Source organism: Manduca sexta, chromosome 24 (genome assembly GCF_014839805.1).
Source record: "Manduca sexta isolate Smith_Timp_Sample1 chromosome 24, JHU_Msex_v1.0, whole genome shotgun sequence".
Lineage (NCBI taxonomy): Eukaryota > Metazoa > Arthropoda > Insecta > Lepidoptera > Sphingidae > Manduca > Manduca sexta.
In genome coordinates this window covers 3,294,760-3,311,384 of record NC_051138.1, presented here as the reverse complement: position 1 = coordinate 3,311,384, position 16,625 = coordinate 3,294,760, and the positions used below count along the sequence as shown (strand labels likewise).

Sequence of the window (16,625 nt, the reverse complement as noted above, 5' to 3'; positions counted from 1 at the left end):
ATCCCATCTCCTAGCCACGTTTTAGAGGCGATGATAAGATGATTCCGGAGGTGGTAGGATATAGCATCTAGTTTCTACGCGAATAGCGACCACCGTACAGTAAATGTTAAAACCTGCTATAGTAGCCTGCGTAAGCGTCAACAGGGGCCTTATTCTCTATCCCGCACGTTATTTTAACAGTGCGTAACAAGCACGTAACACAACGCATCATGTTTAGGACTATAGAAATTTGGCTTACAGAATACCATTCCACGCACATTTCTCGAAGATAACATAACACGGCCGCGTTACGCGTTTACACTATCATACAGAATAAGGGCCCTGGCGAGCGATAATCATGCCTCGTCAGTCCTCATCGTATCTATACCCGATTGTGCTTATATCTGGTGAAGTGGGATCGCTTTGCTGCGCCTGTATAAAAATAATAACAATAAGGTACAGAGACACAAGTGTATAGGGAGGAACGCCTAACCGCGGCCGTGAAGGGGACTGCCTGCCGTAATGGCGTATCATTAGTTTGAATGTTTAAATTTAATTCCAATATTAAAGACGTTTATTTGCTACTTGGTGTGGCGGTGTGGCGCGGCTGTAGGTACCAATCTAACATTATCAACCTTCAAAGCGACTATAAATTAATTTACTAATTTATTTCGCCCTTCCTGAATCCACAACTGACAGCATCTGTACGTTATAAACATTACTTATTGCTGATAAGATCCAAAACAGCGTAACGATGAAGGTAATAAACATTTAACAAAAGTACGCCAGTATTATGTAATAACGTAGGTATAGACACTCATTAAGATCTAGAATCTTGACCCGCGACCCGGGCTTTAGCGTATTGTTGAAAACAGATAATCAGGCAATTAACGCGATCACGGATCACATGATGTGCTGTTATCTATGAATAAAAGGAGAATTTATGTAGTGTTTATCTCGAATTTGAAACACATAATATGAGTTAAAATAAAAAATGCAAGTTTCAAGCTCAAAGCAAAAGTGCGGTATTTTGCTAAGGTTGCAGTATTTCATTGTGGTGTTTGATACACACATACACACATGTCATCATGAATTTATCCCTGAAGGGGTATGCAGAGGCGCAATCAAGTTCCCACTTTTCGACAAAAGTGTTCCGTCCCATGATGTGATAGGAGGCAAGCCTATCGGCCGTATTTAAAAGACAACGACTTATTCGCTCTTGCAGTTTAGTAGGCGTTTTTCGTGTTATATAAAACTGAAAATGCATAGATATCACGTGTCTTAAATAACAAAACAGGTGTGTGCACAAAGCTTTACAGTTTCATTAAAATTAGTTTAATTGAACAGTAGGTACCTACTTGTTATAAATCAAACTTTTAGTTGGTAAAACCTTATGCTTTATTATCCTTTATACTTATAACAATATAACGAAACTAAAGATTAAGAAAACACTGTCTTAATTGCATATATTTTGAGTACATACCAGTTTTAGAATGTATGTACCTAGTTTGGTACAATACAATATGAACAATAATTTATATAGGGCTATTATATCATTACATCAATAAATAAAACCACATACTCATATTGTGTTATAAGCCATCCATGAATAATAAATAGTTTCACCAAAAATTCTAGTTTTACATTTCTCATTTCTTGATAATTTAGTAATTTAGTGCAAATATGATATGTGAATGTATTTTCAGACTAAAATATGGTGTTTCCACTGCAAATTATCTTAGAGTAGTATTGACACAATGATTAGAGCATGTAAAATAAAAATAATTTTAACAAAAAATTAAACCGCCTTCATTAACCACTCAAAATAATTTCACATAACAGGTATATATTGGATACCAATTTTGGAGTCGGTGGCTAATTAAAATTGCTAGTTAAGCTATATTTGTTGCATAGTCCATCTATGAGCTAAATTTCTTTCAAATCAATTAAAAGGCGTAGGTTTGCATTTACTACTAACAAATATACACAGTGAAAGGTGTAATACCAAGCACATTTGACCAGCTTTATGTGACAGGGAAAGAATTTGGGTAGTGTACAGTTCACAAATTTAAATATACCCTTAATTGCTTCTATTTTCTGTGCTGCGGCGGTGTGTTCATCTCCGGTGATGATCTAACTTGCCGACTTTTTACGCTGGCAGCACTTTGTTTTCGTATATTCGTTAATGTATTTATCTAGCTTAACTAGCAATTTTAATTAGGCACCGACTCCAAAATTGGTATCCAATATATACCTGTTATGTGAAATTATTTTTTGGTTTTGAGTGGTTAATGAAGGCGGTTTATTTTTTTGTTAAAATTATTTTTATTTTTTACTTTTTTGTGTTAGTTAAAAATAGACCGTCTCGATGGCGTAGTTGTGTTTTGCTTACGATACGACTATCGCTCTGAGGAGTTATATCTCTGAGTACCACCAAAAAGGGGAAAAGTTGTGATGCTAAATATATGTAGGTATGTAAGAAGTAGATTCAAGCAAACCTAACGCAAAAACACAACTGATATATTTGGCTCACAGTACAACTATCGCGTTGTGGTGTAACACCTCTGCCTACCCCTGAAAAGGGGAAAAGCTGTGATGCTATATGTATGTATGTAAGAAGTAGATTCAAGCAAACCTAACGCAAAAACACAACTGATATATTTCGATCATAGTACAACTATCGCGCTGTGGTGTTACATCTCTGCCTACCTTTAAAAGGGGGAAAAGGCGTGATGGTATATACATATATGTATGCATGTAACAAGTAGAGTCAACTAAACTCAACCCAAAAACTCAACTGATATGTTTCACATACAGTAAGACTATCGCGTTGAAGTGTTACTCCTCTGCCTACCCCTGACACGGGGAAAAGATGTTATGTTATATGTATAAGTATGTGAGAAGTACACTCAATCAACCTCAATGCAAAAACATAACTAAAAAGTCATAGGAAAGCTAAATTCGCGATTTCGTTTTCTTGGACGACATAATTATTCTAGTTTTTTTAGTTTTAAAACCAAACTACTGAAGGGATGTTGAAAAAATGTTTATGGGACCAATCTGGAGAGAAATTCTTACGAGTAAAAAAAGAATTTTCCAAATCGGTTCATAAATGAGCGAGTTCTGAGGTAACAAACATACAAAAAAAAAAAAAAATTACGTCGAATTGATAACCTCCTCCTTTTTTTTAAGTCGGTTAATTAAAATTACTTTATATTATTTATAAAAACTTACACTTTTTTTATTTTACATCAACAGTTCTCACGGTTTAAGTAACTGATTGTAAAGTATTCAAGAAGACATTATGTTTGTGGTTTCATTCAGTAATGCAATGTAAAAATGACCCTGTTAACAACTGTATTCAGATTTCATAGAATTGATATTTTTTTTTTGAAAATGAAACATAATAAATTTCACCGTTCTCAATTTCTAATTAAATATTTCAACTAGTTCTAGAGATGTAAACCGACATAAGATAAACTATGATGAATTCATTAATCAAATAGTATTGACAGTAAATTACCTAAGTGTTGGCTGGTAAGGGGTGACCAATTGTGTCACAGTACATTGTTATTGATAATAAGAATCAACATTACGATCAGCAACAAGGTAAGAACGCACACACAGGTTGGTGTCACATCACATTTCTATATCACAAAATCAATCTTATATTAAATATTAATAGTCTAACAAATCTTATGCTCATTATGAACCAATAAAAACTTATAATTCTCATTATAATATTGAAAACACACAAGAAAAATAAAATTACAAATTCATCAGTTATTTCTACTCAAACTGAAGAGTGAGTATGTTAGAAATAATGAAATTGTTAACAAATTACTCAAAATAAAGACTACACTACAATAATACCTCTTAGCATTAGAAATTTGTATCAAACAATCTGCACAAAGTAATGTCTCAAGTAGTTCTACATTTAAATAATCAGTCACAATGGTTTTGTAACCCCTAATAATATTTTTAAATATTTATATAAGACATTTTATGCAACCAGAATTATCACCGTACATTGAATACTAAATTGAATAATTAAATACTTTTTGGCCCGATATTTTCACAATTAAAAATAGAACAGGCCATTTAAAAAGATTGATAAAGTTGTTGACTAATTATCCCAATCTTCATCATCATTGGTTTTATAAGTTTTATGCATGTATAAATAAGGTGTTGTCAGGGAAGCAACAGTTTTTTGTGGTCTGTCCTCCGGGGCCACAGCGGGCTTTGATGGACAGTCTTTTACATGTACAATCAACTCTTCCTTAGTGAAGCGATGCGTGGCGTTGTAAGGGCACGGTAGAAGCTCAGGGTTCCGCCACTGGCACTTCACCAAGTGCTGTTGGAGACGAGACCGCGGCACCCGATGCACGGCATCGTAGGGACACGAAACGTAGGGATCATTCATTCTGATGAAACAAAATTCAATAAAATTTTCGTGAGAAGATACAATATATTATATATGTAAAGTACAATATTCGGGAAGTATCTTTGCTACCACAAGTAATTGGTGTTGAATGTCATATCAAAATAATGAATATAGTTAACAAGGAATATTTATATTACAGGTAATATTATAATTCGTACCTTCCACACGTGCTTCTGAGAAGTTCTGAAATTCGAGTTGAAAGTTGGAACTTATAAGTTCAAACTAATTTAACTCAAACGTATGTTAAATACAACACGAAATATAATAGCAAAAGTTCAGTTAATCGTTTGCTCTAAAATATCGAAATTGTTTTAATTTTTTCTTTTATAAAGTTTTTATTTTTAACAAAAGAAACACAAATTTTATTTTCAATTTCAAACAGTTACTTTTATTTTTGAAGTTCCAAATTTAAATCTAAACTAAAATTACATTATCTGTTGATCTTGTCAATGTCAGTTTAAAACCAGAGACTTTTTTTTGTTTTATTTTCTCCTCGTTTTTAATAGGAGAAGCCAAAGGGCCATGCAGCCTAGTCCGTCGTTTATTTTCTTCGTACAAAATCTTTATAAAAAGACACATGTCCGCTTTTTGTATAGGCGTTGGTTCTTTATTACGAACAAATTCCAACCAACCTCAGTTATTGAATAATAAAGTGGCAGAAATGCAGAGTTTGAAAAATTTAATACCCCTTCATTTAGTTGGAATACTAGTACATAATTGTTTTTAGTATAAATACATACTTTTTGATTATAAATGCATTTTTTTTCTCTCTGGCAAGGCGCGGTTTGTATAAATGCTTTTTACTCGAAAAAAAACGGACTTGCCTGAAATAACAATTAAATCTATGTGGCTATAATCTATTTCTATCCACATCTATACTTCTACACTATTTTATAAAGCTGAAGAATTTGTTTGTTTATTAAATTTGAAAGCGCTTATCTCAGGAATTACTTATAGGTTCGAATTAAAACATTGTTTTAGTGTTTAAAAGCTCATTTATCGGGAAAGGCATAACATCACGTTATGACCAAAAGGAACGGAGCAGTAAAGAAAAATCGGTGAAAATTTACTACTTTTGAGAGCTTTTGTTGCGTGTGGTGCGTAAACGGTTTGAGTTATACAACAATAACTATGGTGTATGCTCTTGTTAAAAGCTAGCTCATTTCCTTTGTTCTATAATCGTTAAGGCGAATAAGTAGTAATCATAAAAAAATGTATGGGACTGACATGATAAATCTATCGCTAGGGCCTAGGATATGACATTTTCCAAACATAACGTTAGAGTTAACGATTGTGAAAGGCATCTTGGCCACGGCTGTTATAATCAATCTTTGTTAAGTACTTCTATGGGCACCACTAACATTAGTTTTAGGGAGGTGCATCTGCCGTACCTACTATTCATATTATAATCGCGCGTGTTTTTGAAAATACTTTATCACAAAACCTCAGGGTCGATAGTTCCCACTGTTGCAGACTTATTCAGTGACATATTTTTCGTGATTTATTTCTGGGCAGGGAGGGTGCATGTGCGCCTAACTGCACCTCCCTCCCGGACTGCTCCTCCCCCATGAGTACTTCGTCATCGTTTGTACCTGGATGCAATATTCCTTGAATGTTGTAGAATGTAATCTGGCTGCTTTTACAATATTTTTATCATTCTAGGTTTTGACCACGTAAATGTTGTTGATATTGAATTCTTTGTTTACTTAAGTAAACAGCATCGTAAATTGCAAATTTGATTTATCTTAATACTTAACAATAATAATAATTTATCTACGTAAGAGTTACAATGATCCCTTCGCGGAGGTTATTGCATGACGTCAAGTTATTATTAAAACTGTATCCATTTTGCATTTTATTGTAGCAAAGGTCGATAAAAATGCGTCTACAGCAGATTAAATTGTAACCAACATGACTTCTACGCTAATTTTGTTGATATAGTATAGAATATGTCAAAAACCCTGTGAAATAGTTAAGAAAATTGGACTAAGCATCGTAAAAACCTACTACAAACATAAAAGGGGTCGAGGGTAATCATCTCTCGTCATTCTATTGAACCGCATTCCACTTACCATCAGGTTCAGCAGGGTCCCATTCAACCAAACGAAGATAATCCAAGAATAGGCAAAAGAATGTATGAAGAACATAAAGCGCTAATGCAGCCCTTACGCAAATGTTTACGGTTTTAAGATCAACCCAAAAGTTAACTAAGTATAGATACTTGACGAATAATTACGTCGAAAGCAATATTATTATACTATCTTCGAATAGTTCCTGCCTCGTTCTGACTCGTATTCTGAGAAATCTATTTTAATTTTTATCATGGGTGAAATCCACCACACCAGTTGATGTGGCGTATAATATGAAATCATTTATATTTTTCATATTGTATGATGGACTATAGTTTAGGTATTATATCGGCGATATTACATCTAAAACCTGTTAAGTACTTATTCAAAAAGTACCTTCGTTTTTTATTGAACTCTTAACTGTAGTCAAGCTTTAACCAGCTCTGCAAATAATCTGTGTAAATAATACAGCGAATGAATAACAACATTTTTCATCAAAGCCCTACAGCCTTACTTCCACCCAAAACGGCGCGCTAGCCGTGCTTTTAGAAGTTTAGAAATTTATAATATATTTCTGCAACACCCTCCTAAAGTACAAATTGTTATAATTTGCAATCGAGACTATTAGATAGACAATTTAACAAGAAACGTATTGTTAATTTAAAAAAACGGACCTACAACTGAGTTTTTATAGAAATTATTCGTCAATCTTTACATATTCATACGTTTAACACGACCAGACTTTTCTTGAATTGCTCTATAATTTTTATTAATCTTTTTGTAAAGATTTTTGATTGAGCCCAAGATGATTTGTCTCAATTGTTTTCATAATCAGTTATCGCAAAGGTCTTTTAAACAAAACTACCTATAGTAATAAATACGTATTAGTATATTATTGTTATAGAAATATAATTATTTCAAAGCACTGATAATGCTTCTACCTACTCCTGGTGCTTTACAACATGCCCATTAGACATTTCTCTATATTTTTGAACACAATATTAACGTAGGTCTAGGTCTATATATCTATACACAATATCTGTTTACGTTGCATTATCATTGATCGTGGGTATATTGTCGTGTTCCAGTCCACCAAGGGGCGCGATGTTTACTAAAACATACGTTATTTATCTACTAGGAATCGAGGTCTAGAACGAATCGGGTTTTTATCAACCGAAGTCGTCACGTTGCGCCTCACGAGGGCCGCCATCTTGGACTTACTCGTGTATCGTGCAGGACACGGGCCTTCGTTATTGCAAATAAATATGATAGGCTAATTAATTATTTACATAACGATTTGTATTTAATTAATGAACTAAAATAAATTGAATAATATTGTAATGATTGGGTACGGATTGGCGTTAATAAAACTCCGTGCAGTTATGTAGAGTCGACATGTAGAAACTATTGTCTCTAGAGAATTGTATCAATAACAAAAAACTTTATTTTATAAATAGCAGGTACATTCTTTTCAAATAATGGTTTTGTTATTTATCTCACTTACGCAATAAGCATCTAATTCGATATGTAAGATTGTGGGACATAGTTTCTGAGACAGAATCGCTTACGAGAGACTCTACCCCCTAGATCAATGGAGACTAGATTATGCGGATCTCACTTATACACACACCATCACGCATTTATCCCCGAAGGGGTATGCAGAGGCACAACCAGGGCACCCACTTTTCGCCAAGTGTATTCCGTCTTATGATGTGATAGGGGGCGAGCCTATCGACATATCGGACACGAATTCCAGACTCCGACCTGATACTGAGCAGAAAAACCTAAATACATATCTCACTTATACGGATTTGTAATTATCTGGAACCCTAGCTGCGAGCTGCGAGGGGATAAAACTCTGTATGAATCTTACAAATTACTGAAGCAGTATTCAAAATTCTTGCACTAATATGAATATTAAGAACATTTTACTTTCGAGTGCTTGATTTTGATCTCGGGAATCGTGATTGATGTAGTCAAAATCGCAAGCCAAAGCTAATTCATAACTATTATGTATAAACGTAAAATATAAAAAAGCTTTTCTTCATACATTCAGTTATCCGAATTTTCGTTTATCTAAACGCCTAACGACAATAATTAGTCCGGCTAATCGCGTCTTCACCAAATAATGCTATAAAGATATTCGATATTATTGGGTTTTGGGAATTTTTGGGGCAACCAATTCTTTTGCAATTAAAAGGGAATGGAGTATGTAGAAAAGGTAAGACATTATAAATGTGCAGTAAGAATTTTTGTTTATATGTACTACATAAATGATATCTAAAGCTACTTGGTAAAATTTTCACAAACGCTGCATAAAATTATGGACACAACTTGTAATAAGTAAGAAATAGTATGTAGATCCCACGTCAGATTAACTTTTACCACTTATTACTAAAAGTCAGTAAGGGATGATTATAGTAATGACAATAAAACATAGTAAACACTGTCAAATTGTGGGGATAGCCTAATGGATGCTAGAAAATTCAAAACATTATTAATCAATATGCCTTTTTAGGAATAATTTTATATCAACATGGATTTGTATAAGTATTTGTGTTCAGAAACGGCAGTAGATAACGATATGTTATTATTGGTAATTAAAAAACTAGTGTCGTATAAATGTAAAGGTTTGTCTATTAATTACGGGTCTGCATTAAATTGCGCACATAGATAGTTTTCAAGTCCTGGATTAAATTATCGGGACTTTTTTGCCAGAAAAGGGTGCGGCAACAAGCAATACTTAGGTAATAGTTACGTAAGTCATTATATTTATTCGTCACTTTCACTTATGTAGATCATAGTTCCTATCTTAAACAATTATACACACGTAAGACACGAACAGACTTCAAAAATATTTGGATAATTTAAATGTATTCAGCTGAATTTAATTTCATTGTCTTTTTTGTGACACGTTATAATTGTTTATAATATAACTTTATATAATATTAAAAATATGCGAATGGTTGGATGTGAGTTTGAAGTAAATGCAAACATCCAACCATAATATATATACGTAATCTACTTTTTTTCATAGAAACTTGCTCGTGCAGAAAATATTTGTTTTTTTTTTTTTAAATAGATGACGCGGGCCTACAGATAGCGCTATGGGTCGTTATATTTATTTACGGAGTTTTGTGGCGGCGCTTTTCACATGGACGAAGCCGCGGATACCTAGTAGGTACATAATATGCAACAACATAATCGATATATGAGGAAAATGGGGGTACCACTAACACTTTGAATGAGGCTTATAATTTGGTGATTTGTAGATGTACCTACTAGATGCATTCCCATGTAACTTTTCAAACATAACTCCGTGCCTGTGTATTTTGTAAAACTTTGTCAAACAAAAATTTCCTCCCTTGTACTACGTGGCAGCACGCAATATTACATATAGGATAAAGACATTATTATAGATTTAATAAAAATTGGAATCCATTTGGCGTCTATCTCCTCTTCATGTGGCAGTGTCAATAAGGAAATATGCATAAATTATTCCGGAACGTCATTTTTGTAAAGAGAGAGTCAGGTGGCCGCCGAAAGTAGTCTTGTTTCAAAGATCCACAGAAAACAAGGCAAAGGTAAGCAGTCAATATCATAATTTATCAATATTTTTAAGTGTAATGTTAGAAATTGTGAATACTTATGGATGAACTACTTATGCGTATCAAATAACATATAGAAAAAAACATAATTCAAGGGTTAACGTTGACCTCATTCATTCACCCTCTAAGAATTTATTAAGATGATTTAACTTTATTAAGTTGGTATTTATAACTAAATAGTTATAATATATTGGTAAACTATTTAGTTATAATATATTTTAAACTAACTTAAAATTAACTTTTTTATTCAGTATGTATTATAATATTATAGGGTGCTTGTGATTCCAAATAAAATAAACAAAGAAGATTAAGTATCCAATATGTACCTAGATTTATCCCAGGAAAGGACGTTTAGTGGTTTGGGTCGCTGATAAATGCTAGTAAACCCAATAATATTTTCAGATGGCAGACGGTGTTGAACTTATGATGACTATGATCAGCATGATCAGTACCATGTGGCCGCCACAAGCCACTGTCTATGGTAAAAAGTAACCATATAATATTCAATATGCCTGGTAAAGATAAATATTAGTTTGACGCAATCATTTATCATTATTATTATTTACTTATTGGTAATTGGTAATAAAATTAATTTAAGTACATGTACCTACGGCTGATTAAGCGACAAAACAAAAGTAAAAACTATTACCAAAATATTTACACATTGTAAAAAATTATGTACAAGATAATATACGACTTCAACATAATTTTGTTTACGAAATACCTTATTTTGTTTTATTTGCAGTCAGTAGTTAAAGGTCTTCGCCGTTGTTTTAATAAATTGTGTAAAATGTAAAGCCACTGGTTATAGAGACCCTAAATCAGAGGAAATTTTTTTTTACGATTTATTTCCAGATGGATGTGCCTTTGACTTCATCGTCGTCGGTTCCGGCGCAGGTTCGGTCGTGGCTAATCGGCTGTCAGAGAGATCCGATTTCAACGTCCTGCTCATTGAAGCCGGAGATATACCAGATGATGATACTAGAGTGAGTGACTATCTATTTAAGTCTATCTACTGTTTAAATTAAACTATTTTACGGATTTTATCGCGGTTTTAATATTTTACTTTTCTCCCGACGTTTCGAAGACTTTGCAGCCTTCATGGTCACGGGGGGACTGAGGTGTTGTTCATTCGCAAAGTCAGAGTTACAATATCTACCTACATTTTTCAAATATACAACTTTTTAATTTTTTTTTGCTGTTGGTGGTCCGATCTACGCAGAATGAAGTCTGGCAGCCGGTCTTTTGGGTACCGATTTAATTAAATGTAGAACTGGATCCCAGGCTTGTGCAAGCTTCCAACCATCTTCCCTATTAAAATTAGGATGTTTTTTTAATTTCAATAGCGTCGTGGATCATCCTAGGCAGGAATATTTTGAAATTAAAATAATGTAAAACGTTTTTACAGATTCCAGCTAAGTTCGGAAGTGTTATAAATACGCCCTGGGATTGGAACTTTACTGCCGAGGCGGACGCGACGTCTGTCTCTCAAGAAAAGGGTCGCTTCAGCGTACCACATGGCAAATTGTTAGGTGGCACCAGCTCTATCAACCATCTCTTTTACCTCCGCGGCGATCCTGCTGATTTCAATGAATGGGCTGATCTCCTTAATGATCCATCATGGAGATACGATAATATTGTTCCCTATTTTAATAAAATTGAAAATAAGAAATATGAACCGGTTATGAATTCACCAAGAGAATCTATCAGGAGCAATGGAATGATGTCCATAACATCACAGCCGACTGACGTATCTAAGAGATACATAGAAGCTTTCGATGAAGTCGGTTACCCTGCCAATCCGGACATGAATGGTGGTAATATTATGGGTTACGGTGACACGCAGTACCATTCAGACGTGGTCAGACAAGATACGGCTATGAACTATATTTTACCCGCCCGGAACCGTCCTAACTTCCACCTTTTGAAGAATGCATTTGTCACCAAAGTCATTATAGAAAATAAAGTGGCAATCGGAGTAGAAGTTGTATTGTTTAATAACGAAAAAATTATTATTAAAGCGAATAATGAAGTTATCGTAAGCGCTGGAGTAGTTAACTCGCCAAAATTGCTCAGTTTATCAGGAGTTGGACCCAAAGAGGTACTTGAAAAGTATGGCATTCCTGTGGTGGTCGACTTACCTGTTGGTGAAAATTTGCAGGAGCACGTTGTGGTGCCTGTAGTGCACAAAATGGAGTACTCGACAGCTAAAAAGACTGTTGTTTCATCAGATAAACTTCCGTTTCCATTTCTCCTTGGCTCATGTAGTCTTAATGGTCAGGCTCCTCCTGAATATCAGACCACGGTCGCATTGTTAGAACACGATACTGATTTCTTGATGGCTCTCTGCTCTGGAGTGTTTGGAATTAAAACAGAGACCTGCACGATGTTGGTCGATGAGTGTGCGGGTAGAGATGTAATGTACAGCTTTGTCACTATTTACAAACCTGCATCTCGTGGTTCAGTGACTATTCAAAGCGCCGATCCTTACGTCTATCCTAAAATCAAGTTCAACTTCTACGAAAATAAAACAGATCTCACAAACATGGTTTTGTATATAAAAGACTTCTTGTCGATCGGTAATAGTACATATTTCAAAAATGCTAAAGCAGAGTTGATCATGCCGGAGCTTGACGATTGTTCTGGCGATTATTGGGAATGCTACACTATGCAGAACACCGTCCATATGTTCCACCCGACAAGCACTTGTCCCATGGGTACAGTACTCGACAGCAAGGCCAATGTGAAAGGCTTGAAACGCCTTAGAGTGGTTGATTCGAGTGCTCTCCCCTCCATTACCAGAGCCAATAACTTAGCTGCTGTTATTATGTTGGCCGAAAAAATTTCTGATGATATCAAAAATAGTTATCCACGGTGTTAATTCTGGATTTCTTTGAGATATTATAGTGATGATCAGAGATATTACTTTCTATTTCTAGTTATATACTTCATACATTATATGTAATAATTATTATTGTTATTCCACTGGCAATAAAACTTTATTTTTAAGCAGTTTCTGAACATTTTTTGATATATAGACACACCGTTAAATAATAAAGCAAATGCACTGTTTTTTCGTAAAATATACTAAATAGTAAAATTGGTGTCGTTTATTTGCTTGCAAGGTTAACATTTCTTCCTCAGTTAAAGAGATTCTAAATGTTCGTGTAGGAACATGTTGCGATGGCATGATGGCCACACTATTACAAAAATTATGGCAGAACTCGGATGTCAGCCGTTTGCGATAATGGTTGGTTGCAAACTGGGTCGCTTAGGACTACTTTACCTGCGTATTGTGTAGGCCATAACCTTGTTCCCGGTACTGAACAGGGGAAGTCTGAGACAAATCCCTCGTACTTCAATTACATTTGTAACAGACAAATATTTAAATTGAAATTATTAGTCCCTATATGGCTAGGTGGCGTATTTGTATTTGCATGCGCGACAAGACTTTTTGCTGGTGGTAGGATATATTTTATTTCCGCCCGGATAGCGACCACCGTACATAAGGTGTTTAAACCCGCCATGGAGACCCACGTAATTGTGTCGCGCTTCGGGATCAGCCTGTGTGTATCCGGTTCCAACAGGCCGGCATAATTGTGTCGACTGTCGAGGGCTAATCATCTCTCGTCAGTTCGCCTTGGACCGCCCTCCAATTATCATCAGTGCAGTGGGGAAACTTTGTCGGGCCCGTATAAAAAAATCCATCCTCGAGGCTGGTATTGAGTAGGAAAACCCAATATCACTTTGCCCGACCTGTGAATCGAACCCGAGATTTCGAGATGTGTTGTAACGCGTTCAACTACACCATCGAGACAGTCTATATAAAAATACGTAAAATTACTGTAAAAATTAGGACAAAGGCGAATAAGGTTAATGGATGGAAACTTTAATTAAAAAGGATAACACGTATAGTACCAAGGTATGTACGTAACTATAGTATATTTAAGTATGCAATATGCGAGAGATGAAAGACGTAAACAGGGCCACGTGCCTGACCGGTTCTAGGTGACGAATTAAGAGAGAATGCACTTTAACTCAGCTCTAGTTTATGTAATGCAGCTGATGTTAGCTGCAATTTGGGTCACCAGGTTTAATTACGCAAATTATCGAGTGCTTTATATAAAAAATCGATTCCATTATATCTAATTGATTTACCTGAAATGGCGATTTTCTCACCCTAAGCATTGTGATATCCGTGTGTTTAAAAATAAACATTATAAAGTAGAACAGATGAATGCTAAAGGTTCTAAAACTACAACAACTTTTCATGTAGAGACCACTGCAGAGTGCGGATGTCATAGCATAGATGTCATAGAGAATTAGCAGTAAGTTGCTTTGCATAACTTGTCATTAAAGTCGCTTTATTCTACTGAACTAGAATTATAATTGTCAAGCACGATGCAGAAACTGAAACTATTTTACTAATAGTAAGTAAGTACCTACGCCAAACAATACACATATCTATTTAAATAATAATCACTTGTTAAAAATAGTGTTTGCGGTAGTAAAACATTTGGAACTAGCACGTTACACGAGAAATGAAAATCATTCATTCGTTCCGATCTGTGTTTAGAAGATGCACGCACGCGCGTTGCGCATGCATTTCACGCAGACAACACGCGAACGCCATCTGCGCGCGAGGCGAGGACATGCGCGCGAAAACGCGGGAAAACTATTCTCAACGCAATCACGCGTCTGAAATAATAATAAAATGATTGTGTAAATATATCTGTAAAACTCTATAACAAACAGATACTATTACTAGTTATTCATGAACGTGCGATAATTATTATTCCACGCTGTATCAGCAAGTAAATACATCTAGCATTATGTAAATGTTGTTAAATGACGGAAGAGCTACGAGTAAATAATAAAAGGTGTTTAAATAGGTATTGTAGCCGTTTCAACAATTACTCGAAATTTAGAAAATTAAAACATATTTAATATACAAAATTGGATTGAGAATAAATAGGTTTTATATACTTACCCATAGTTCCCAATGTTTTGTTTACGCAGTTCCTTGTATTTGTATCATAATTCATAATCTGATTTTTAACGGAATAAATACAAATTCAACGGATCTCTATTAGCCGTGACTCGTGACCTAGGTCAATCGGAACACGATAACACTTTAACAGTGATTACAATAATTGATTTAGGTATTATTTTAAGTAATTTAAGTTGACATAAAAAGTCTACTAAGCAGGTGCTAGTAGCATGTAATTATAAATTGAACCAAGTAATTATTACTAACGTGCTCGCAACCCATTGAAATGCTGAAGACACCCTAATTAAACAGGCAACGAAGCTCGGTTCAGGACGGCCACTGAGAGAGGATGGACATATCAGCGATTATGGGATGAGCGAACTAACTAACCGTTACCGGTATTCGTCGGCACGCGGGCCGGAACTATTGAAAGGGTCAGGAAGACGGGAACGCGGGCTCCCGTCCTGCTGACCAAGACCCTCAGCGGGGGACGACGGTGTTGTAGTGTATGAGTTTTAAGAACTCGTTTTTACGGCGGATAGCCAGAGTGACATTGTCGTCAGGCTCAGTTAGAACACGTCCACTGTATGATTGCACATACACGTCATATTAAAATCGAAAATACAAACAACTGGGTGTACGCCTCAGTATTCTTGGCTTTTCAGCTTCCTAATATCTTAGAGAGTGCAATCAGCATCACACATAAATTTCTCAGTATTTAGGTAGTAGAAATCACGTTCATGTCATTGCAAAAAGTGACAAAAGTGCACCTACCATAACTTACCATTCATCCAAAAAGAGAATCAGAATCGTACAACGTGCGGTTGTAAATTGAAAGTCGGCCGGCTTTTAATTATCTGTAGAGTGATAATATGAGTGCGGACGCGTGGCAAAACTGGGCAGCGTGCCAGAAAGGTGTGCTTGATTCATACTCGTAAAATCAATGTAGGTGATCTAATTACTACAGATAGATCATTCTCGATATCAAATGCAACATAGTTGCGATTAATTTATCTTTATGCATGGAATTCATATTTAAATTAATTGATATTTAAACTTGAGGCTTAAGTTTAGTTAAACGACATGAGAATAATTACCTACTTTTCTTTTGAGTTCAGAGAGTTCAGTGTGTCACGATTACATTCGTGGGTGTATCTATTTATTTATAACTTTTGTGAATATTTATTATGCATTACTCCTTCTCTTTATACGTCTGGGCATTACTCAATATTTTACGAGGAGGCGAAATGATAATCGATTGAAATTCACATAAAAAATTGCATGCAACCTACTCAATATAGTGTTAAAACTACGTGTTGCTGTCATATTATATTTACAACTATTCACAAGCAGTGATCATAATAAAGCTTTAGGGAAAAGTCAAAGTATAAAAATGTTGACTCATCAAATCATAAAATTGTATTTCCATTGCCGTCATGATATTCATAGTTATATCTAGGTACCTATGTATTTTGCACCCAAATCTGTTTAGATAATCACCCAACAGCTCAGTACGCTACTCATTCATTTATGTA

General features: G+C 35.0%; 1 protein-coding gene across 1 annotated transcript; it reads left to right on the top strand.

Moving 5' to 3' along the window:
* Positions 1-9,945: 9,945 nt before the first annotated feature.
* LOC115440639 (glucose dehydrogenase [FAD, quinone]) lies at positions 9,946-13,201 on the top strand. Its single transcript, XM_030165031.2, has 4 exons — positions 9,946-10,076; positions 10,503-10,581; positions 10,956-11,086; positions 11,509-13,201. The coding sequence occupies exons 2-4, from the start codon at positions 10,503-10,505 to the stop codon at positions 12,979-12,981; spliced, it is 1,683 nt and encodes a 560-aa protein (XP_030020891.1). The 5' UTR covers positions 9,946-10,076; the 3' UTR covers positions 12,982-13,201.
* Positions 13,202-16,625: the final 3,424 nt, after the last annotated feature.

What these genes read in the sequence shown, in the direction of transcription:
- LOC115440639 (XM_030165031.2), top strand. Translation starts at nt 10,503, where the DNA reads ATGGCAGACGGTGTTGAACTTATGATGACTATGATCAGCATGATCAGT. An exon ending in GCCACAAGCCACTGTCTATG is followed by an intron (nt 10,582 to 10,955) that starts GTAAAAAGTAAC and finishes ATTTATTTCCAG; the next exon opens with ATGGATGTGCCTTTGACTTC. An exon ending in TACCAGATGATGATACTAGA is followed by an intron (nt 11,087 to 11,508) that starts GTGAGTGACTAT and finishes ACGTTTTTACAG; the next exon opens with ATTCCAGCTAAGTTCGGAAG.